Below are 26,042 nucleotides of genomic sequence, written 5' to 3'. Positions count from 1 at the left end.
GGAGCAAACTCCAGCCTCCTTACACCCACATAGCCATTTCTGTATCAAACACCTCTCTTTAGGCAGACCTCTCGGCACACTGCAATGCCAACAGAGCATCATTTGTAGTAAAAGTTGCCCAAGTAAGTAATGGCATGGAACGGATAAACCCTTCTAAACGAAAGCTGAGGATACTACAGACAAAGTGACAGCAACATACCACGTGAACACTACTGGAATTGTGATTTCTATGCTTTTAACCTGCACAACAGTATCCCTAGGGATAAAAATAGCGAATTGCATCAGCTTCTTTTCCTAATGCTATCAATCTGGTGTAAACACATGGCAACCCAGTCTCTTCACACACGCAGCCAGGGATTCCCACCAACTCCAACAGCCTTTCAGTTTGTGTCTTGGGGGGCAGTAGCAACAGTAGAACAAAATTCTGCACTGACTAACTCTGATAAAAAAGATCTTCTTGGAAATCACATACTGGGAATAGAATCTTGCAAATAATGACAATTTTCACAGTCGTTTGATAAGCTGAATCAGTTGATGAATTTGCTCTGCTCTCTTCATGCTCTTTGCTCTTCACATGTCAGAAGCGGTGAGAGGCATAGACAAGGGTGCTTTCTTTTTAAATATTGTATTATTACTATATTTTAAATATTGTATTAAAATACACTTCTCAGCAGAATACTTTTGTTCTGTTTTCCTACAACTAGTTTAGATTCTTTCACCTAGATTAGTAGTGTTTACTATAGTGTTCCCATCCATTATGAAACACAGAGCTAAAGCAACTTCCAAACACGATACAATGTACTTCATTCTGTCATTATCAGGGACCTCCACGGACTCTGCCAGAGATGGGTTCTTCCTTGAAGAATTCACAATCTATGCTGATGAGACAGACAGAGGACGGAGGAAAAGGAAACATGATCAGACTGTTTCATAAGTGGGAAATATGGGACAAAGTAAGCCTGTCTAAGGTCACGCAGGAAGTTTCTGGCATACAAAGGAAATGAATATTGATCTCATGAATTTGAACTGTTGTGTAACTAATAAGGGACATCCTCCCCTCAGTCTTATTCAGAACCTTTAACAGTTTTATTCTACAATGTTGTATTTAGTCTGGCAGATTTAGCTTACATGAGAAAACAGATTCATGCTCCAAACCTGTATCTCAGAAAGTAACTGTCACAGAGTCTGTACAAACAACTCGTCACCAGTTCCAATTTACCTTCAGGTCATCTGGAATGAAGACTTTGCGAGCTTTCTTAATCATCGGCTGTGGTTTCAGCTCTTCTTCAGAGAATTTGCGCTTACGAGGGTCAAACATCTCCTGGCCAGGAATACTGGAAAGAGCAAGATCTGCAGGGTCAGGTTCATAGCCAACAGGAACTTGTATAGTCTCGGGATCGATAGGACTTGGTGTGTTTCGGTTTGCTGGCAAGATCTGACCTACAGAAAAATAAAGGATAAATTCAGCTATGTTAGAAGAAAATACGTACATAGTATCACTGAACATGGACTTTAGAAGATCTCTAAATACAAGCAATAATTCTTTACGCTTTCACTGTAAATTTGATATCTACTCTTGCTAAATATTAGCTCGCCCATTTTGTAGGGTGCATATTCAGACATGCTCATGCTGTTATTTTCAGAACTGATTCCTAATTCTGGTTGCTAATCTTGGATGCCCACGTAAGATAACTGAATGCAACACTGAGTTGCACTAGACTGCAGGCAGAAGACGTATTGCTCCAACCCGTGCCACTTCATTAAGATCACGTCCTCAGGAACAAATCATAAGTACTGTCATTTAGCTCCGATTTATCCACCACTCTGTAACCCTTCTCAGTTTTCTCATACACACATTACTTCATATATACCTTTGAGGGTACATTTAGTTTTTACAATCAAACAACATACAGTACAATATCTCATGAAAATGTACATTCAAGCTGTGCTGAAGCACTCCACTAAGGAGACCGCTATTTTCTGTGAAATCCTACCGGTGATATTCTAAAAGAAAGTGAAGGAAACTAGCAACACGGAAGGCTACAATGACTACTGAAAGATGCTCTGCAAAAATGAAAGAACACTGATTTATACCACGTTGCGCTTTTATGGCATATAAAAATCTAACAAAAAGGAGCCTATCCCCAGAAAAGAATGCTACACCCCCCCCATTTTTCTTTTTTAATCTTAGATATAGCCTTCAAGATCCTACAGCACCAATTCAGGCACCATTCCCACTAAAAATCCAATTTAATATCTCAACCAAAGGTTCCAAAAATAGGCTCCTAAAGTCAGCTGCCTAAACATGGACTATCCCCCGGGGTAGAATTTTCAGAAGTTTTCACATGCCTCAGAAGTACAAGCCTCACAGACTTCAGAGGGAGGACTTCTGATTGAAGCAGATATTCTTTTATAATTTCGGCTATTAGCTAATTCACTTTGACTTTAGAGATATGACAGTTTTCATAACTACACAAACATCCTGCAACTGCATAATATTTCCTTATTTGTGCCCACATCTGCAATATTTAGGGTGTAAAACGGTAAACATTGAATGTCATTTCTAAATCCAAACCAAGGCCAGCGTTAACAATGAAGTTTTTATTTTAATCTAGAAGATCGCGGCAACAATATTGAAACTGCGCAGAAAATGCACCGGGGAATTGCGTTGCGCAAACCAGGGCTTGCTAGCAGGGAGCTTGTCTTTTGGAACTCCTATTTTAAACCAGCGCTGATAAAATCAGCTTCCGGGAAAAGCTAGTGAGGGCCTGGGAGAAAAGAAAAGGAGGATCAAAGTTATTAAAATAAGTATACGTCTTTTGGAGAGCGAGCGAGAGGAAAGGATCCGGCTACCCGCATTGTACCGACAGCAGAGCGCTTCCTCCGCTGCCTCCGGACCCGCCGCGCCACTGCCAAGCCCTCGGCGCTGAAAACTCGACGTTTCCTGCTGTGCCTCGTTAATTAACATCAGAAACCACGGCCTGCCCGGCTGCCGGCCACAGGGGCGGCGGCAGGGCAGCGGCAGGCAGCCGTAGGGCAGCGGTCTCTCCCCTCGCTGCCCGCCCGGGGGCGCGCCCGGCCGCCGCCGCCGCCGCCGCTTCGCCGGCCCCGGGATGGAGCCGGGGCGGCGGCGAACCGCGTTCCTCCTGCAACGGGAGCGAAAAGGAATTGCGGGGGGAAGGGTACGGGAAAGGATGGAGGCTGCTCGGCCTCGGGTGGTGGGTTTTCGCAAGCGAGGCGCTTCAGCTCTCCCTGGAGATGGCGGTGATTGAGGCAGGTGTGTTTAAAACGTGTCTCCGTCTGGTAAAGGGACGACGACGACACACGACCCCGGCTAGGAACCTTTTTTTTTTAAAAAAGCCAGCCCGAACGGCTCAGCGCACCAAGGCATTTTTATAGCCTTGCTTTAAATGGATAGCTAATCTCATTTCAGATATATGGGCTGGCAGAAACAGGCTTATTTAAAGGATTAAATGCAGGAAAGCTTCCTTTGATGTGAATGCACTTGTACCAGAGAAGCCAGGTTTTTTTTTTTAATGCAGACAAATATATAGACATATGCACACACAAATCTTGCAAATTCTGTAACACAGATAAAAACGAAGCAAGACACTAGCTCTGAACACTTTTAAAATCTTTCTGGTGAGCATGCAGGGTGTTTCTAAAAAGTCAAGTGGATTGTGACATCTGCCCCAGCTTTCTAATTGCCCTAAACAAAAGACCTGTATTTAAATATTGCTGAAGCTCTAGATAAATGATACTATGTAAATTGATACCATGTATCTGTAATGTGCCATATTACACAATTACATGAGCTTTGTAATCATTGGCCTCAAGAAATTTTACAATATCTCTCTGAAAAAGAAAAGGCAAAAATGCTCCTTTTAAACATGGGAAATGGAGTTATTGCATCTTACGAATGCAATAGCAAAATAAAGGAAAGAGCAATGTATCTCCAAGGTGATCTGGGAGAAGAACCTACAGCAGTCAAGGTCCTGCCTTGCTCCCTACATGCACACATTTCACTTCCCCCGGTCTAAGAAGGTCTCACTACTAAAGACCCAGTCCTTCAGCAAACATAAGATGTCCCAGGTGCCAATGCAAAACTCATTCAAGGCGAATGCTATTCACTAAATGCAAAGCCTGAGCAAATCATGCACACAGCTAAACGTTCATCACCTATGAACCTGAAGACTATTGCCCTGTGCGATATTCCACAGTGCACGCACACCTCTCAGTCTATGCAGGTTGACTCTCCCTTCTGTCACGCTCCTGTAAACGATCAGGAACTCCACTGAGAACAACAGTGTTAGTAAGGGTGTCTAAAACCCCAGGCAGAAAAACCAGTATTTCCTTGTCCAGCGTTTTACATTAGGCAAGTCTTGGCACTTGGTATCTTTTTATTTATTCTATCAAGTTTTGCCAATAATACAAGCCAGGAACCTGTCTTTGTTAGTTTACTGGCTAATGGCCATTACATCTCCATGGTGGTGGAACTCGTCGTAACCCAAGACGACAGCGTGGGTTGTGCTGGACTTGGCACTGCTGTTACTGCAGAAGTACAGTACGTGGCCTCACGTTACATTGCTCTCCAAGCTCCTCTCCCCGTGTGTGCATAGCACTTTAGCTGTGCATCCCTCTGCCAAATTTGTTCAGGGTGTTATTTTTATGCACTAAATTCCTTGCAATCAGAGGTAGGTCAAATAAGCACAGCAATCTGAACGTCATGTGCCCAGCAGCCGACTAATCCTCACATCAGCAAGCTTCACAGCTGTCACAACATCCAGAGAAAGAGCTGGTCGGAGGCTGTGATGCACAAGGAATGAGCCAAGGAGGAAGCCTACACCACCAGCTGCCAAGGCCGGGAGAAGGTAAAGCACCTCACTGCTCAGCATCAGGAGCCAGATGCCTTTGTTGCCAGTCTCTGCATCATTTAAACACTCTGCACTCACAACAGCGGCCAAATTTTCACAACAGTGAAGTGGCTGGACTGTTTAATGTGCTTAGCTTTGTTCTCAATGGGGGCTGATGATTGCCAAGTGTTTTGGAAAGAACTTAGCCCCTCTATTTAAGTTGCTGAAACGCGAGCTCTTGAACATTAAGCTCTTTTGGAAATCCAGCTGCAGAACTCCACGGTGGTGGTGGATGCAAGCTGGGAACAATGGTTAATGGAAACTTCCCCTCATACCACCCTAGTGATGTGTCTCAACCATGGCCTGGAGAGACCACAACTATCTCAACACTGGACTTTTGTCTGGAGACTTTCCCACTTGTAGAGCTCCACTCAAGCAACACTGAGTATGCCAGGACAGACACAGCTCCAGGTGTCTCCTGGCAAAGGGATCAGCAGGTTTTGATGGCCCCAGCAGCAGTTACGGCTGCCCCAACTTCTTGCCTTTGCGAATGCTCTTGGTGTTGCTCTGGCAAATATTAGCAATAGCGAAAATTTTCCAGAAAGAAGGACTTGAAAGTTGGCTGTTCTAACCCTTTCAGTCCTCCTCCTCCTCCCAGCAGAGACTGCCAGTGAGGAAGTCCAATGTAATGGCAATATTTTCAGTGTGGTTCCTTGTTCAAAGAGAAATGGACTGAGGTCATTCACTTGTGTCATCTAGGTCACCAAACGGCTGGTAAAAAGAAAAAAGCAGCTTTAAATTGCTTGCAATAATTAAAATTCACAATTCAAAAGTACAGTAGCATTTTTATATACCTACAGAACCAATATGCTGATCTGGTATCGTGGGGAGCTCAATCACTGTATCCTGACTCTTAATTTCCCCCTTTTGAAACACCCCACCTACCAGCTGTGCTCAGGAGAGCTAAGACAGAAATAACCTCTTCAACAGCACCACTGCTTGACAGACTTGTTATTTGTATTGCAAGAGATCCCCGGTGAATTATGTGGAACTCAAGTTTGAATCATTCCACTCCAATAGAAATGTGCCTGATTTTCAGAAAATCTCCCTTCTTGCAGCCCTTCCACACTTTTCATCAGCTCAACAGCTGGCTGGAGAACAGCAACAGGAAAAAGAAAAGGGAGTAGAAATGTTCTAATCAAAGTATTTTCCCCTATTTTTTACACATATGTTGGAGGGACAGAGGATTTTCTCATTCAATTTATTAGCAGCCCAGAGATAAAAATATGTGTTTGCTAATAATTTTTCCTGATATAAACTAAAGGCACTTTGGGTATGTCAGTCAGACTATATAGTACCACAGTTAAATTGACAGATAATCCTCACCCAGAGCTGCTCCACAGAACCCCACTGCTCTGCCGACTATCCACTTGGCAGCTGGCCAGCTATTTGGGATAGTTGTCTTACTCCAAATCACAGCCTGTCCCGGACTAATCTGTCATCTATTTCTGCATTAACCCTTCCAGCCTCTAGGAAAAGTTATCTCAATGCAGAACACAAGGCAGCGTGCAGGAATTGAGACAGGCAAAAATCCCCACAGGCAGTAAAGTAAAAGGAGTATTCTGGAGGCCAAGATTTATCTAAGGACAGTATCTTGTCACATTATAATTCCTCTGTTACAGTATTATAAGCATCATCTAATTTCCCTACTATTAGTATTTTAGTGTCTTCCAGAAACCAAAACAATTACCTGGACAGTAAGACCATAATCTATACTAGCACTAAAGGGAGTTACAAGCCACACTGTCTGATCTTCCAGCCCTCACATGGCAGGAAAAAACCAACCGCTCTCTGCCTGGAGGTGAAGAAGACACTTCACCCCTGGGTGTATCTATGTAACCAGTTAGTAGAGGAGCTTTATTTTCTTCCGAAGCAACAGGAGATCAGTGTATTTTGACCAGTGCTCCAACCTGGCACAGACATTCCTCTATTTCTTATCTTACACAAACTTGATTCTGCTGAACATGGGGTGACTGCAAACACTTCCTGCGGAAAGAAGGATCTTAATCCAATGCAACCACAACATACTCGCTCCTCTTAACACACTAAAAGACTGGCACATAAAAGTGTTTTTAAAATGTGTACTTTTCAAAGATATCAGCATTGTTTACAAACCTTGTGCATTTAATTATAAAAGAATTGTCATTTCCCCTCTCAGCATTGTGTGCCTCCCGCTCTGGGCCCCTACAGTATTATTACAGGCAGGACTGGTAGTTTTACTAAGATTGTCTGACACTTCCCATTAGAGGATGCTGCCTTCAGTTCCTTAGACCTCTGCCAGACTTCAACCATTCTGTTTGGATTTGTGTGCACCAATTACATTTATGCCAAAATGGTTCTACAGTTTCCCGAAAAAGGTTCAGCAAAAATACTTTGTTTTGAACCTGTTAAAAATTTCTGGCAAACTTTTCACCGAACTGTGCTAGTGGTCTGTGCACTGGTAGAGAGGGCAGCTCCTGGATCAATGTTGTTTGCCTTCTTAAAATCTACTGCGTGCATGCTAAGGCTGGGTGAGAGGGGGGCAATTTCAGTAAGTGATTAGGACTCAAAGTTGGGAAGGGGGCAAGGAGGTGAGGAAGGTGAGGATGAGGGAGACTGGTAGCCAAAGAGGAGAGGGGGAGAGCCTGGAAGAGGAAGGCAGCTTCAGCAGAGGCTGGCATGAACATGTTCAGTAGAAGAGCATCGTTGAAGGGAACAGGGTAGGAGAGCGCCTGTGCTGATGGTACAAACACAGCTCCAGATTCCCGAGTCCCACAGATCCTCTTCCATCAGCAAATAGTGAAGTGTGCTGGCAAAGCGCCCTGTCCCCCTTCAGCTTCTTACAGCGAGAGTAAGTTGTCATCCTCTACTCAGTCCAAGCAGCAGGACGCTGTGGGGTGCTGTCAAGTCCATTCCTGCTCATTTCCAATGTGCCTGTTGTAGGGGTGGCACATCAGAAAATCCAGGTTTTCTTTTCCATTTGTTTTTAAAATTAAATGCAAGAGTTGTTTTAAGAAGCACAGTCATGGTTGCAACAATCTTTAAAGTTTCAATCACATACTATTTTTTCTAGATTCTTTCCTCATTCAGGAGTCACTTGTTTCACCCGTTTGGATTTATCCAAATGGACCCATACGTTATTTGCCACAAATTATTCCAACCTCCTGCAGAGACACAGTTAGCAACTTTTCAGGAGTTCCCTCCAGCATTGACAACTACTGCATCTGCGTGCTTCACAGAAACAAATTTTTCCCCACAAGACCCCCATGAAAGAAGAGGCAGCACTTCTTTGCAGGTGAAGGACAGAAGTATGGACATTTTAAATCAGAAGTATGCAGCCAGCCTCTCAGGTTAGCTAACACTGTAGGCATTGTCTGCATTTCAAATCAACTCTCACCAACTTTTCTTGCAGGTTGGGGGCTACACACTGAGGCAAGTGAGGGCCGCCCAAGGTATTAAACTGAGCTCCTCACAAAAAGGGAAGCAAACATGCAGTGTGACAAGTAATGGTAATCACATAATCAAATGACTTTCTCAGAATTCTGTTGAAACTCCGTGGCAAAATCCAGTCTCTCTAGACAAAATCCTTCTGTCCTTCCTGCCAGATTTTCCCTTCTCCTCCTGCCGTTCCCCGCATCCTCTCACATCTGCAGTAAATGAGGTCAAGATCCAAGATCCTACAGACAACCGCTTCCTTCCTGATACAGCCCTGATTCAACCCAGAGCTGGTCTGACCTCTGCTTTCAAAAAGGGAAAAGGGGAAAAAGAGGCTATAATGTAATTAAAGCCTGCATCTCCAGGCAGACAAGGGAGGAGGGGTTTGCTATCTGAAGCTGGACACATGGCCTTCGGTCAAGTGTTTGCAGGCTTTTGAAGGCTTGACTTTGCAACTCCTGCATGTGGTTAGCATAAAGTGCATGTAATATGCTACGCCTGCTGTGCCAGTAACATTCTGCTCTTCAAAAGCAATAAACAAACAAATATGAGGCACCACCAGGTAGAATTCTCCACTATGTCTACTGGACTTAAGACTCTACTCTTCTGTAAGATCCATACTCTGAAAACCTTACCCTATCTTTAGCCTGTGTGAAGGCAGCACTTAGCTCAATGAGGCCCCATTTCTGAAAGCTACTAGGAAATCAAACTTTCATTCTCTCCCAAACCAGCCGCTGCAAGATGCCTGAAAGTAGTTGTTCCTGTTCTGCACATTTCCCTTGCAGAAGCACTACACACAGAAACAGAGGGTTTGATCCTGCTCCCAGGACATTGCACAGGGATTTTCAAATTCTTGAAAAGCACGAAATCCACAGCCCTCTTAAACACCTTTCTGATTGTTTGTAGGGTGCTGCTTTCCTTACAAAGATAGGCCAAAATGGCACTCAGCGGGGACAGGGCCTGAAGAGGAGCTGCAGGGAAGAACATTCGGATAGGTATTTAATTTTGACTTGGCTTAGAAGCACATTTCACTTCAAGACGCTGATATTCTCTGGTGCATTGGAGCTTCGTGACATCCTTTGGCATATCTGTGTATATTTTCGTTAATCTGTAATTCACATACAGTAAGGTTCCTCAAAAAGTACAATTCTTCTTTCTTTTCTTAAAGGCAACATTCCACAGAAGCATCAGAATTGTTAGCCTGTTCTGAATGAGAAAAAAAGATCCATTTTTCTTTCCTTGGACAATTACATACCCACCTTTAATAAACCAATCTCAAACAGTAGATTTTAGATAGAGCCCCTGCTTTAGATAACAGCCTCATATGGCATCCATAAATATTCCCTCACATGGAATACCACTCAAAACAAAGACAACACTTGTCTTCAAGATGCAGTCATGCCACTGCCAATGTGCTCTGCAAGACTCCAGACCAAGTGAGCTCCTCTCACATTGTTCTACTTATTTGGCTAATGAGCATCCAGGACAGCACGCTCTCAGTCAGTAAACAGGTCTTGCAAAAAGCCATCGTGTAATCCTGGAAGCATATGCCACCCATGACTCATGTATCTATTACCCAGTTCTGGTACCCAAACCCATCTTGCTTGGGTGTGTTATCAAAACACAGCCAAGCGAGATTTGAAATGGCATGGAAAAGCCACGTGAAACAGGTACATTTCCTCTAACTCCCAATCAGTAGCTAATGGCAAGCCTGAGAGACAGACAACAGATGCTATCAGCTGCTCCCTGAATACATCCCTTAAGAAAACGGGGTCACTAGGCAGAGTTACAGGAACTTGCAAATCTCGTCCTCTATTTTGATCTGTTTTGTACACACAAGTCTGAACTATCTGTTGCAGTAGCTTTTTATTTTTACCTTTTTACATTTTTTGTTCACTGAAATGAAGTACACTCTTTATGTGACAAAACTAAATTGATGCTTTATAGAGGGTGATTTGTATAAAATAATCACATTTTAAGAAGTAGAGATGCCAGAATGGGGACACACTGTTCTCATAACCTTCTAAGTAAGACTAAGTACATTTTCTTTTCTCTCTGCCTTAAATTAGGACCCTCTAACATGTTTTGGAAAAAAATAACCACCACAAAACAAAACAGCAAAATCCAAAAACTTATATTTGGTTTGTTACAGCCCAGTAACTTCAGGGGTCTAATTTGCTTTTAGGTACTAGTTTTATTCCCAATGAGCACACACAAAGAAAGCACAAGGGTGTGCAGTTGTATCTTTTTCTCTATTGATAGATTCATCTTCACTTATAAAGTATACAAACGCATCAGTCTCGGGTAGTCTGAAAAATGGGTCAGAGGAGGAAGGGAACACGTAACCATGGCTTAGGGAAAATTCCAGGAGAACAGACTGTTGCATACGGACATTACCCATGTGGCCATAACTACTTCTTTACAGCTGCTGCACAACACAGGTTTTTGTGGCACATTAGACGCAGGCAAAACTGGGGAACTTCAAAAAGCAAGTCTGATTAAAAGAAATGATGACACTGTGCACTAGGCAAGACATTCTTATAAATTCACTTCTAGATATGAGAGAGTCATCTAGCACCAGAAAAGGGCAGAAACTACTATGCTGAGGAGTCTCAAAAACCAAACTAATGCCTGCAAGGATTTCTGCACCCAAGAACAGCAGTCACATTTTTACAGAAAGACAAAGTGAGCAAAAAAATCTCAGGGAAAAGTGACCAGAAAAAGCAACACATACCAAAATCTTTACATTTTTATCTCTTAAAAATAGTAGCAGTGAAAAAGGTTGGTGATGGAATATTTCTTGAAGAAATCCTGGAATCCTAATAGTTATTTTCCTTCTGACGTCCTCTGCAAACTGTCCATAGCCTGAACTGAGACTCTGAACACACTACATATGCATGTTCTGAATACAACATATATGCAGAACCTGTGAAGATTTTGAACTATGTAAAAAATGAAATGAAAATGCCCCAAGACACAGAAGTCAAACCTCCTTCCATCTATTGAGCAGTGTGTTTATTGTAATGCCTCAGGAGGCATCTCAGCAAAACAGATCAGTGAAACTCAACTTGACTGCCATTTCTTTCAAACTCTTTTCCCCCAATTCACAAGTAATAGAGATTTTACTTTTGCTATCACATAGAGCGTGGCTCTCTATTGCCAATTAATGATAAAAATATTTAGTCAATACATTTTAAAAAATCAATATATTAAAAATTATATATATATTTGAGTGTAACCTTGAGGCCAACACGAACTGGCAAATCACTTATCAATTCACTGCATATGGGAGCTTTTAAACATACGTGTCCGCATTTTATAAATATACATAAACAGAGGACCCTGTTCACTGGAGATTTTCATTAAGAAAAGCAGAAGCCAATAGCAACCTTATTTACAGTCACCATATTTTTCAATACAGTATGTTTCTTCCAGTAACGATAGCTGCAAATTTCAAAATTAGTTGCCAGTCCAGACATACCAAATAAATTTCAAACAATGTCTTGGCACTGAAACATTTCTTTAATGGAGACCCTTCTACCCCCTTCGAATACAGTAAATTTCATAGAAGCCTCTGCCCACCCAGGAACAAAGCAGTCTGCATGCTGCGCTGGACTCAGCGCTTCCCAACAGCCCGACAACCAGCTCAACACCATTCTCATTAAAAACAATGTGTTTTCCTACTTTCATACGCAACGTATCACTGGTACGGAACACCACTATTTCAGGTTTATTTGGGAGGGGGGAAGTGCCAATGTACTTACTTATGATACCTTCAGCCTCTACAATACTTAACAATTTATATTAAATATAACAGTGCTTTACTAAAAGCTGATTCCCACGGAAGCAAAGTGACTGGTCTGACTTCCTTTTTACAGTGGTGGTCATCTCATTCTCTATACAGGATACCTATGAGACAGCATAGTCCTTACAGTATTTTGTTGTCCAAGGCCTTTGAGAGAATTTGGGGGGAGGACAGGACGCGACACAATCCTTCATGTTATTTCCCTCCAATTCACCAGGTCACCTGTAGGCAAAGACACTGCAGGCTCCACTGCTCCTGCAGAACTCCCACTACATGCCCCTGATGAATACAGGATTGGGTCTGCAGGAGTTGGCCATGCAGAAAAAGGTGTATCTGTGCCCAAATGAAAGGAGAAACACTGGAGAGTTGGAAAGGACTGCAAGCTGAGGGCAGCAACAATTCATAGGCTTGGAAAACTATGTGGGCTTTACCTTTTACACTCCTGTTAACTCTGATTTTCATGAAGTAGGTGGTGTTGCTACAGCAACTGTCATATCACATCATTTCTGCTGTCTCTGTCACAGAGATCATCTTATTTTATCTTAAACTCAGATATGCAGCTTTTCTTCTTCTATTCTAAAGCCCTCTATATTTTGGATATAAAAAATTACACAAAATAGAGCTGTGCCATATAAATAATATTTTTTTAAAATGTAGCAAAGCTTACAGAACATTTTTATTTGTTCTCCTTTTACAAATGCAGAAGGAATAAAGAAAACAGCACTGACCAGGTTTATGGTGCTCCAGAATTTCAGAAATAAATTAAGACCTGGTCTCATGATAAAAATGCTTTGTGCCACTTTTAATGTGTTCTTCCTACAGAAGCTAACCCTGTGTTCTTGTGCACTTCACCAGAAGCAACTCATCTATTCACAGGTGAAAATATCTTGCTTCCTCATGCCCAGGTCATTTATGTACATACATACCACACAATTCACACCCAGCTTAGACGATGCTGCCCACCCATCACACACAACACGCTGTTCAACTTGCGTACCTCACCCGCTTAACCTGCAGTCTGGAAGAAGCATCTACTGAAGCAGAAGTCTCAAGCCATCTTTACCTGTTTCAGAAGGTTTGTCCTAGCTGCTAGGGATGAGGTGGCCATCTGGCTTTGCAGCTCCCTTGCTCAGTAACCCTGAGAATTTGGCTCTACCTCCTTTGCCTCCATTTTGCTGCCTGGATAAGGTCTTTGAGGACTCAAGGCACAAGCAAAACTCAATAAAATCCTGATGAGGGAAAGACTCTATTGAATTTTTGTTATTAACATGCATTCCAACTCGTGCACTCACAGATCATCCTTTAAAATAATACAAAACCCAATGTGGAACAGTAGTAAATATTCAGTTACACCCTCAGGCTACTCAGGAAACGAAAGAAAGCCCTATCTATAGTCAAAGGTTATTGCACAGACCGCTCAGCTGCTAGCACAGCTCAGACCACCAGATAAAGCTCTGCCACTGCCACAGCCACAGCCTAGGCTGGTGAGTATTTATATCTGCTTCTTCATAAGCATTTCCAGTCACTTTCAAAACAATCAATGCAGTCACCAAATTACACTTCACTTCTACAAAGACAGGTCCTGGGCAGATGGAAATCCGCCTGTGTGGATCTCATCTGTGGCCAAGAACTGTATCTTGTGTACCTGGTTAAAGGCTATGTACACAATTAAGATACCGAATGGCCCTTCAATTCTTTCAATTACTTTGCAGGCTTCATTTCAGTGCCCCAGTACTTGACAGTTATTCTTTAGCTCAATTTCCTAGAGAAATGAGTTTTGTGCAATCATACTGTGCACATGACTGTCTAGTTTCCTCCCAACAACTTTTGAAACTGTTGGCCAATTTCAAACAAATTTGGCAGAGAGGTATCCACATGTATTACTAACAAGCTTTGTGAAAACAACGTAAATGAAAGAGGGTCCTAACTCCCTGGCTGCAGGAAGGCTGCAGGAGCCTCGTTACACATCAGAGAACCCACAGAGATTTTGCTGCTCATGGAACCTATTCCTTGGGCAGGTAGTAGGAAGGAAAAAAGAAAGTATCCACCAAGTTATTATTTGTTACAGCAGTCACAAAAGTCACTTAATCCTCTTGTTCTCTATTGGAATTGAGAATATCTTTTCACCTTATCCCACCCACTCATTTACTATTTCCAGTAATCATGAGCAAAATTATTTGTTTGACAACTGCACTGTAACTTGACAATCTCTCTAAATTCCATGCAAACGCATCTGGTATTGATAGCCATTAAAACAATCATGCACATGTCCTGTCTTAAAAATCCATGTAGAAGACAGTCAGATGTGGACAACCCAGCTGTCTGGTATCATCTGAGCATTTATTTATTCTTATAATGTGTAGTGGAAACCAAAGCTCTACTAGAAAGATCTTTTTTATATTATCCACAGCACTTATGCAAGGAATTTAAGTCTTCCAACCAAGACACAGTAGGAGTGTTTGGGAATCAACAAATTTGCTCTGGCAGCAATGAAACATTCATTATTGGCTTTGGAGTGGGGAAATTTAATTTTTTTTTTTTTTTTTTTTTTTTTTAAGATTTTGTTAAAATGCAAGACAAAAAGCTAGGTGAGGGATGCTGGGTAGGACTCATAGCTAAGAATCAGAGTACTCTAGATTCATGCTGGAAACTGGAAACTGCATGCCTCTGCTCACTTGAGGGATACATACTAACACACAGATGAGTATTTGCAAGATCAGAGGTCCCATCTAACCCTCTTCCTTCTTACTCTCACTGCTGTTATTTCAGTGTTACAAACATACACAATTACTGAGGATTGGGGAAGCATGGGTTAAACCTAGCAAGAGAAACACCTTTCCTCTTTCTGCTTAACTGGATAATTGGTTAGCAGGAACCTGCTTGATGAGTTTCAGCAGCTCCTAGAGATCAGGCAGGACTGTTTCTGAGAGCGGCTAAAGCTGCCGACTGTATAAACATCTTTAAGCCGACCAACAGGGTACCCTTCGCTAAGGTGGGGGTTTTTGACAACTAAAATTTCCAGAAGGCAATGAAGCAGTTTGTATACTAAATATCCCTCCAAACCCAGTAAGAGCAGGGACCTGAAGTATTTTAGGCAGAATATTTTATAGATGTTATATACATAAAATTATCTTATGGTCAGAATAAATAGACGATTTAAAAAAATAAAGTGAATGAAGAAAGACTAAATAATTCTCACTGCAGTGGAGAGAGCATAACAGTAAGATTCAAATGAATAAATAACAGGTTCTGTCCTAGTAATTTAAGGGGCTAAGAAAATTCTAGTCCTGAAGATTCATGTGACAAATCAAGAGGCTTCACTGGATCTGTAAAATCCTCTGGATTTATTACTTGATACCGTTTATCTATACTGCAAAGATTTTACTCAAGTAATTAGTGATTTTGAGTCCAGTTGGCTAAAAAGAAAGTACACAAGGGTTGATTTTCACATAGGGATTATCTTGTGCTATACCAGATGTGTGTGCAAGCACGTGAGGGTTTTTTTTAAAAAAACAAAAAAACAAAAACCAAAAAAAACAACCCCTGGTAAAATCTTGCTGTAAATTCAAACCAGTCACAAGTCTATAGTCACCAAAGCAGCACCTATAGCAATCAGTGCAAAATACTGGAAAACATTTACTTAGCACTGTCCATATTATCATCTTCATTTCTATTCATTCACCTTGATGTCTCAATTAACTAAACACTGCAACTGATAAATGGACATTTATACACGCTGAGTTTTAACATCAAGAACCAAGCTCTCCCTTTGTGAAGCTCTGTCAGTCGACACCAGCTGAGAATCTCACCACGGGGTTCTTTCTCCCAGGTTCTTTTCTCTCTGAGGATGTAGTAAAGACTAAGAGAAGGCAACTGTAAATTTGTATCCTGAAGAACAACATACAGATTTGGGGAAAAGTATTTCAGCTTTTGCCACTATTGATCTACTCAGACACAGCTCGAAGTGTCTGATAAAGGTACCGCAAAAACAGACTTCCAGGCTCAGTAGTGGCCATATAAAACAAACCAACAAAACCCTGCCACATTAAGAGAGATGTTGCTTCATAAAATAACAGGAACTGCTCCTCAAACACTACTGCTTGCAATCATGTTTTGCACCCCCTCCCCAAGTGTTCTTTTTTAACTATTTTTTCATACAAGGGTGCCCTTAGAGATGTTGGGGTTTCAAACCCAGAGCCAACTTTCCAAAACATGCTGTATTTTGAAAAGCCCATTTTTGTTTCACAGAGAAATAAATGAGTTTGCATCATAAAGCCTTTATCCCCCCCAAACCCAAAGCCTCCCATACAGTTAAAAATCAAATCCAGCTTTATTTTCCTGCATGAGTCAGGCTGCATGCAAACAGCTTCAGAGGAAGGCAAAGTTGGGGTGGAGAATAGAACTGAAGTAAGAAATCCAGAGAGGGATACTTATTCTTCTAACAGCACACTCCTATTTCCCCAAGACATTTGCTAATATTTTCATTTTAAAACTAGAGGAAAGCCACCCCCTTCCCCCCAAAATAAGTTTTAAATATTGTAAAGACACACAAGGACACACTTTATTATTTTAACAATTATTGCTATTTTCAGAGCTCCAGCACAGCTACTTCCTTCCATAATTGGACTTCAATCAAACCCTAGTGAAGCTTTTGATCTTGGAAAGAGTAACAACATAGCTCTGTTATCAGCACATAGGGGGCAAAGAGTAGGACATCCAGAATTTTTCAATAAAAGAAAGTTAATTGCTTTGACTTATATTTATCAAAGGTCATGGCTACAAGTTCTGAGTGCACACATGTAACGGTGCACACTGAGAAATCTTTTATAGAGTGGGATTATACTATCTGTGTGCATTAAAAAAAAAAAAAGAAGAAAAAAAGCAGCAAAACAATGCTAGATTACTATCCAAATATACCCCAGTGGATGTCCTGCCAAATAGCAAATATGTGGCTGTAAGCTCCAAACTGAAATAAAAGCTTGGCCAGCAGCCCAGAGCTTCACTGTATTTTGCTCAGCTAGCCATAGTCTGGCAGAACAGAGTGAACACATTCTCAGCCACGTGATAAAGAAGCCCGTCGGGCCAAGCTGATTTCCTTGTGTTGGTTAAATGTGATCTTCAGACTGTACACACCAGCGGCTTTGCGAAAACGTGAGAAAGTGGGAAACAACAAGCCACGGGCTATAAACTGAAGGGCAGCAAAAAAATTACTCCAAGAGTTTGCTTAAATGCTAGTGTTGCCAGTGCTGTATTTTAACAAGGCGTTAACTGGCCTCATAGGGCTGAGGACATTCGGCGAGGGTGCTGAGCACTAGGCATTCACCTGGATTTCGACAGGAGTTACACGCCATCAGCTCCTTCAGGGATGCAGACCCTGAAAGGACCTGACTCGGAAAAAGCACTGTAAATTCTTAATTGTAGAAGATTATGAGAGCTTCCCATCAGTGGCTCAAGAATGCAAAACTCTGAATGACTTCAGATTCTACACTCAGGAGAATCAGAGGTGCTTAGGCCTCTCAGGATAGGGCCCAATACAGGAAGGGTATGACTCTGATGGTGGTATACATCCCCTATGGTTCAGATTTTGCTGACGCTACTTAAATAGCCACCAAGTAGCACTACTGAACACAGAGAAACATTAAGTGAGATAGAATTTGGCCAAAGGATTCGATGTGAAAAACATGCAGGGTCTAATGGGATAAAAGCTGCCCTGATGATAAGGTTTATTTTGATAGTAGTGATAATAATGGTTTTAAATAACTGACTTAGGAAGAGACAAACAGCATCCCTGGCCAGCATCAGAGGTGCACGTGATTCGTGAGAGCATGTTACATGTGGAAGCAGAAAGAAAAGCCTCCGAACACAAGACCTCAGAAGTACATCCCTGCTACAGATAAGAGCAACTCAGATGAAACAGTCATGAGAGTACATAAGAAAAGAGAGATTTGTTTACTTTCTAACAGAAATAAATTGATAACCTAGACACGGGCAGCAACTGGTGAAATCAGAGACACACACGAGTTGACAATTACACCTCCAGTTCTTTCCTTCTATTTGGCTAATGATTTCTCTTCACGTGTTCAGAGCAGCTTCCAGACAGAGACTACCACAATTTTCAACAATTACTTCAACCATGTCGCACTGAGAAAACTGAACAGATAAGTTTGGAAAAGTGTTTCTTAAACCTGGTGATGAGTCCAGTCCAACAGAAAGATCAGCCGTTCTGAGAGCAGCCACATGATTACAGATGCAGGAACACCAGGTCTCAAAGTCTGGACAATCCATGCCCTCATTTTCCAAGTGCCAAGACACCAACAGCTAAGGTGTTTCAAGTAGACACCCAAACCACAGCTGTCCAACTTTTGTAACTGAAGGCTTGTGGTTTAACCTCCTCAAAAGGTGAATATGCAGGTTAACTTTAAATATGCTGCACTCTTTCCTAATTCTCTCATTTAAGTATACAGCTGAGTGATGCAGGTGTTCACAAGGTCAACCTCCTGCTCCATTTTACTCAATATGTGTTGCTCTCAAAAAAAGGCTCGATCACCAAACTACTACCACTTCAGAAAAAGCTTCCTCTAATGAGCAAGCCCCCTTGTTTTTTGCCTATGTGAATTACAGTAAGGCATTGTAACAACATATGGCTAAGGGACATGACACAATCTTGATATCTGACCTACTAACCGTATCTGTTATTTATGCTCTTCTCTTCCACGAGAAATAATCTTCACTACAGGCAGGGAAATTAATTCCTTATTTTTCAATGGACATGTATTGATACAGAGGGCAGGCCCCTAGAGAGTTGGTGACAAAGGCCATATTATGGTCAGTCCCTTGTGACTAACCTGCTTGGATAGCTGTGGTCCCTGGAGAAGTCTGGAAATCAAGAGTGGGAATTAAACAATGGTGCCCTAAGGTATTTGTAGTTTCAATCCCCAAAGTCTGCACACTCTTTACTAGCCTTCAGAGCAGTGATCACCCAGCTCAACAGGGCTCTGATTCTGGCCACCTTTCTTTAGCTGTCTAGTTGCAGTCAGTCATCACTCCACGCTCACTCTGCAGCAAGCAAAGAGAATTGCTAGCCCAGCATATAAAATGGATACACCAAATTAAATTCTCTCAGTATGTGTGTAACACAAAAAAACCCCAACCCATTGAGCAAATACATACTGCTGTGAAAATTTTACTCTGACATCAATATGCTGCTGTGGTGTACTTCAAACAATAGTGAACTAAGCACTTGCAGTTATTTCAGCTATCTGATTTTTTTACCCTTCCAAAGTTAAGCTCAAGGCAATGTCTTAAAGACAGTTTAAAAAAAAAAAAGGGCAGAGAAAAAAAAAATTGCAACATTTCCCAGTAAATTTTCTCCAGCTTAATCCTGAGAAAGTAGGAAACTCTTGAGTGTCTTTTCATACAGCCTTTTTTTTTTTTTTTTTAAAGACACTTCATATAGCATAGGCCACTGCCAGACCAAACAGTCTTTCGGGCCTCAGATAAGTGTTACCTTACCACAAAGGGTATCGCAATGTCTTGATGCTGTGCTGGAAACAGAACGCAGGAATGTAAAGAAGTTCTAACAAATTTGTAAATGCTCTAACAACTATGTGCGTTCAGGGGTAGAGGGAATGGGACGCTAAGGGAGCAGGGGAGTCCACCCAGCAGCGCTGCATTATGCTGTGAGCGTGTTGTGTCATTACAGCTTTATCCTGACACACCCATATTTACAGCACACAATGTACTGTACAATTCACAATGCCAAGAAACTCAACATATCTAATCTGGCAGAAAAACAAAGTCATATCAGGTTAATCCAATTCTTAAATTGCACAACTTTGAAAAGCCAATAGGAAACAAATCTTCCCCTAGCTTGCGCTCCCCCTAGTCCTCCTCCCAGCACACATACCCTGCCACGACCTACTTTTCCTCTTTGATCCCTCAACATTTTTAGCCCACTCTCACTCTCCGCTGTTTCTCATTCATTTCTAACCTACCTCCACCCCAGACCCCGGTGGCAGAGTGGAAAGTTACGCTGATTAGAGCAAGCTGTAAAAGGCAGCTTCGTGCGCAGCGCCCCAGCCAAAATGCCCTGTGAAGAATGAATGGCAAGACGCATACACAAGGTCACTTGGACACTTGCCCACATGTGATACTGCAATAATTGTGATAAGATAACAGGCCTTAAGTTTGAAGTTGGCTGACTGCAAGGTAGTTTCAAACAAGACAGCAGAGTTGGGGTGCTTCTGCTGCACCAGAAGAACAGGATATAGCAAGGTTGCATAAAAGTTCAGAAATTTTTAGGTAAAATAATTGTGCTTGACTTTGGAGAGGACCATCATCATTCCATTGACTGGGTTCAGCACTTTCAAGATCTTGCCTACAAACCTTATAGCTGGTTTTCTAACTTTTTAAATGAAAACTTGGAGTCTCATATAATCACAAGATTCCAGGAGCTAAGGATTTTAAAGGAAGAACAATGGTGGAAAAAAGTTTGACACCCACACCCCCCAACACATGCTAAACCAATTAAAAGTGGTTTATTGCAGAGTCACTTCACAAAGTGAACTGAAATCTAAAAGGGTGTCAACTTTCCCAGAAGCATTTCACACAGATCAGGCATTTTAAAGGTCTTGTGTAAATTCTCTGACGTAGAAAATGCACATTTACATTACAGCTCTTCCAGCTCAGTAACATATTCCTGCCCTATCCACTCATCTATTTTCATGAAATTTTAGGAATGTAATTATTCTTTCAGAATCACAACTTTCTTGCCACATTCTGTTAAAATCAGCCAGTATACTCAAAAATCACAAAGCAGGAACATGCAAAAGGCCAGGCATACCTAGCATGACTGGATCTGGTTTGTTTTCATAGCAAACCAGGCAAAAAAAAAAATACCCCAACGCTCATCTATCACAGCAAGCAAGAGCTGCAAGAGTTACATACATAAGATGGCCAAATGCCCCACGCTGCAACGAGGGGCCGCAGCCGCAGGGATTGCAGACGTCAGTAACATCTATATTTCCACTATGCAGCACAAAGAGGGAACAGTGGTATGTCCGATTGCTGCAGGGTCCCTCAAATTAAGTCAGTTTAACCCTCTCTGTCTTGATGAGGAACACGATTTGGTTTTGAGAGCTTAGTTCCTACTTACTAAGCATTAGAAGCTAAGCACACAGCTGGTTTTTAACCAGACTTCTTGCTGGAGTACGACTCATTTCCAAATGTTGAAATAGCAAGTTTGTAAAAATGACTAAATTGCTTTAAGTCACCTCCTGTTTCAATGCAGCCCTCTCGCTTTGAGCCTGCGTTTTATATTCTGCAGCCCTGAGTAATGTACTTCTTCCACAAGAAGGCTTAGTGCTATTATTTCAGTAATTTTGCTGTGCTAAAAATATTGATTGCTCTGTCAAATGTAGTGCTGCACTATTTTTTGTTTAGAAGTTTCACATTATTGTTCCTTCGGTTTTTCAAAATGCAATCTACAGTTTCCTTCCTTACCTCCTTAGAATCTCAAGTTCTAAGCAGTTACTAGTGGGACCGCATTTAATTTCTGTTTTGAGTGCTTTCATCTGTATCACGATTGCTAAGTTACCAGGTCACCTCAAATATAGCAATGTCCACATACAAGAATTAAGTGGGGAGCCTTGCAAGCAATTTAAAAAAAAATTTTAAGATCCAACCATTGCCACACAAAGTAATGAATCTTGCTATGGACGGAGAACCCCGTTCATTCATTTGTTTATTAAATTCAGGAGTACCAACCAGTTCTGTAACGAATTACTTAATCTTTGACCTATTGTCCACAGCCATGTTCCAGAACAAAGAATTTATAGCAAGCTGAGCTCCCTAAGGCTAATTGGAAAAGAACACTTTTTTTTTAAACCATTCTCCATCCTCAACAAATCTTTGCCAAACTATGTATTTTTGCCTCTCTACTTATACACCTACATATCTAAGGATGACATTTTGTTACAGTTGAGTTATTGCTGTAGTTCACTCTAGCTTCTACTTGTAGTAAATGCGTGCTAATACATTGCTCTGTGGGTTCCTGTCAAGTTTTGTTTCAGTAATAACGTGGATTTTTATTCCAGTTAATAAGGACCTGAGTTTTCTAGGACCCTAACATAATTTGGATTTTTTATTTCCTCCTACAAATGGTCATACACCAAAACACAAGCAAAGAGCTTCAAGATCCTCAATGCCCATTTTCACTAAAAGGCAAGTAATATGAACAAGAGAATACTACCAGTAAGATGAAGAGCTAAAGCTGTTTCTCTCAAAGTTGAGCAGAAAACCCTGAAGCAAGAGCATGCCACATCAGAGAAGCTAAGCAATGGTGTTGGACAGTATACAGTGAAAATCTGGGCCAAATTTAGCCCTGGCAAGATTTAGTTCAGAGAATGGGACAGGGAAGCATAACTGCACAACAGCTTCAAGTGTGTCAGAAATGCGAAAGGTTGAACAATAACTTGTATTAGTTTAAAACTTCATGGATAGCACCTCAGTTATGCAAAGCTGAAGTACTACGAAAAGCCCTAGCAGAAAAGGGAAAAAAAAATAAAAGGGCAAAAAAAAGAAAAAAAAAAGAAAAAAATGAAAGAAAGAAACTTTGCAACACATGCTTCCCTACCTACCTGTATTAGCTCTCCCCACATTAGCTCTGAAGCTTTCAGGACCAAATTCAGCTTTGTGATATAGACAGCTTCTTTAATGCCATTTGTTCACAGATAAAAAAAGCGATACAAGCTACAATATCCGCTTGTCATGCATTCATTTTGACACAGTTGTGCATTTTACATTCACTTTCTATACTAACTCATTATGTATAACTTACTCCATTAAATGGAGTAGACTTGAGGTTTAAGTAAATGTTTTTTTCACAGCTTTCATTATCTACTTAGCATAGAAGAGATCAAACCACAGTTTTTCTTGAATATAACTTAGTTGAAATACTCTTCTCTGATCAACCCAGTCTTCCATGGAATTCAGACAAAATACTGAAAATACATTTTATTTCTTATGAAAGTGAGACTTCAAAAAAAGTAAACTTATGATCATGTTTGTATGATACAAATACTAAATAGCTCCATAGTGTACTGCCAGCCAACTAAGCTTCTGCTTTCATAATGCTCTAAAGTACTCTTTACTGATGACAAGTACATCCTTTCATCCTGAGAAAACTCCACTGGCGCACTGAGAGCCGTTACCCCCCTTAAAAAAAAAAATCCAGAAAGATGAATGACAAGAGAGTGAATGGTGACATTTTGCTGCTCCACCTAGGAGTTGATAGAAAGCAGTCAACAAGCTGCTTGCCTGCTGAGCAATAACTGAAATCAGTAAGACCACATGAGGAGTAAAGTACTCATTGCTGAGATTAATTGGGCAGAATCTGGCCACTGCTAGCTCCCACAATTGCCAATTTGCTGCCATATAAATATGTAAAGATTGAACATTTTAATGTGTTTCCTAGTAGCTTCATCTAATCAGATAATATCAATGTCTTCTTTGTATATATCTCCTGATGAGTTATGTATAATTATAACATATTGTTTTATGAAATACTTGAGGGTATACTTGCTTCTTAGGAAAAAAAAAAAAAAAAAATCTAATCACTGCACTAGAGAACCATTCAATCAAACACTCTCCAGTACACTTTGAGATGGGAAGCAAGTCTCCAAGAAAGACACTGTACTTTTTCTAGGTAATTGCAGCAAGTTCGACACTCGGACATCCTTGAAATGTCTTTCTAAGGGGACAAACCCCCCCTGCTTGTTCCCTCCGCGTATCCTAACACTGGCCTTGCCTAAGTAGCTCTATCTGTGTGAAAAGCACTATTCCTGATGAGAACTGAAGAGTCAGGCCAGATATATTTTAAAAGTATAGCATAAACCCCAAGATATTTCATGCTGTTTACTGTTTGAACTCTGAATTAAACTTCAAGTTCTTTCATGCAGTCAAGTAATTATTTAACCAATAATCAACATTTAACAGTGAATATTAAAATTAGATCTCTTGAAGGAGACACAGTGTTCTTGCTTCTAGCATTAACAAGGCTTGTGCATTCAGCATTTTTTCCCCCTGTTATCATGTGACAGGCTATATTTAATATTTGCCTGAATATATTTTGCATCTTCCTTTGATCCAGAAAGCAGTTCTGTGAGGCTTGTCTGCATGTTGCATCTCCCTTGCCGCGGCAGTCCAGAGCAAAGCTTTTCCATTTCACTGCAATTTCGGCATGGGCTGGTAATGGCAGGAGCACACAGCCGTGCGTGCATGCCTGCTGCTCTAGCAAAAGCCATGCTGAGCAGGCTGCACAGGGGACTGCCACGTGCCGAAAGCACATGGTCATGCAGGCAACAGCCACCCAGAGCCTCACGTGAGAGTCAATGTGAAGAGCAGCTCTCAGTACCAGCATGCCTGACGGTTTAGCTGGTCATTCCCATGTTGTCACGTGGGAGACCAAAGGTCAGGAAATTCCCAGCTCCTCTTGATGCTGGAGGTAGAGTCCTTCGACTCCAAGAGAGGGGGCTCACACTGTGGCTCATGCAACACCTAGTAACTGCTTGTAAACAATGATTAAAGCTTAGGAAAGGATTCCACATACAAGCTGGCTGCTGGGAATGCTGCCCTTCACACTACAAAGGCTGTGCTGGAAGAGGAGGTCATGTTAAGAAACACAGGGGAAGGAAGACTGCAATAAAGGGAGTGTTGCACACACACCCTTTTGTGGGCTGCCCCCTTCAAGTCATCCCCAGGATGCAGTCGAGAGGCTGGATGGAGCAAGAACAAACCTCTCCTAGTTGGCTGCTCTGCCTACTGCAAACAAGAGTTAAAAGAAAATGCCAAAACCCACCCAATCCCACCTACTGTCAATCATTACAGTTCAGTATCTATATAAGAAGTAAAAGGTAATGGATACTGCACTCTAGGTGAAGTATCTTGGCTGAATAAATAAAACACGGCATTTAATAAAATCTTTGTGTTCTTGGGGGGTAGGAGGTATAAGTACACTTCACATGGAAATAGTTTTCAGCTTTTTGATTAATGTACCCCTAAATCTTTTATTTTAAAACTGAAAGTGAAGACTTGTAGTTATTGCACATAGGTGTATTTCTGCAGCACATTACAAAGCTTGTTTTTCTTTTTTTCTTTTCTAAAATAATCTTTGGCAGATCCTTTGCAAGCAGTCTAAGGCACCCAGCCATCCAGGCAACACGGACTAAAAACTACTGTCATAGGAACGCAAAGAATGAGAGAGTTTTTTCAAAGCCTCCGACAGCCCTGTTCTCCTTAAGGAGCAGGGCAGTAACAATAAGCAGGTTATCACTGTGTCAGCAGCATGCCTGTGACATAGCCCTACATCCAACGCTTTGGTGGCAAACAGCAAATTCAGATCTAAACAAAGTCCCAAAAACCTTCTAACTAGGGTCTTCCACCAGACTTAGCTGATGCTTCTGAACTCTAATTCACTCCGTTCAAACCCTTTACGGTAGCTGCCCCATTCACCCAAATAAGGGCTACACAGGGAAGAGAGCCAGGTAAAAGCAACCACCAACTAGTTACCTGCAAAATATGAACCTACCTTTACACACAAACAGCTACAAATACTCCAGATTTCCTTAAAGGACCCTGCAGTTAAATGGAAACATTCCACTGAAAAACTGGCAAAAGACAAAACAAGGTGTGCAACAGATGAAGAACCACGAAAATGTGTTTGCAGTAACAGGTTACTTTAAAAGCTAACTGTATGGGAGGGAGACTACAGATTTCAACCAACTAACCAGCATCCAATACAGAGAGAGAAAATAAGTTTTAAATGCATCTACATGTTACAGTGAATGGTCATTTGCAATGCTAAAATAAATGAAAATACTATTTTTTATTTAAAAAAAAAATCAGTACTGTGA

The 26,042-nt window shown here is 41.4% G+C and overlaps 1 protein-coding gene across 2 annotated transcripts in view; it reads right to left on the bottom strand.

The window, feature by feature from the left end:
- Positions 1 to 26,042, bottom strand: part of HLF (HLF transcription factor, PAR bZIP family member) — a 38,279-nt gene that overhangs the window by 7,081 nt on the left and 5,156 nt on the right. For both annotated transcript variants that reach the window (XM_069799224.1, XM_069799225.1), the window contains exon 3: positions 1,220 to 1,440. In XM_069799224.1, coding sequence (XP_069655325.1) covers positions 1,220 to 1,440 — 221 coding nt within the window. The remainder of the gene's footprint in view (positions 1 to 1,219; positions 1,441 to 26,042) is intronic.

This window comes from Haliaeetus albicilla, chromosome 12 (assembly GCF_947461875.1).
Source record: "Haliaeetus albicilla chromosome 12, bHalAlb1.1, whole genome shotgun sequence".
Lineage (NCBI taxonomy): Eukaryota > Metazoa > Chordata > Aves > Accipitriformes > Accipitridae > Haliaeetus > Haliaeetus albicilla.
The sequence above is the reverse complement of the archived record's forward strand: the minus strand, read 5'-3'. Positions and strand labels throughout refer to the sequence as shown.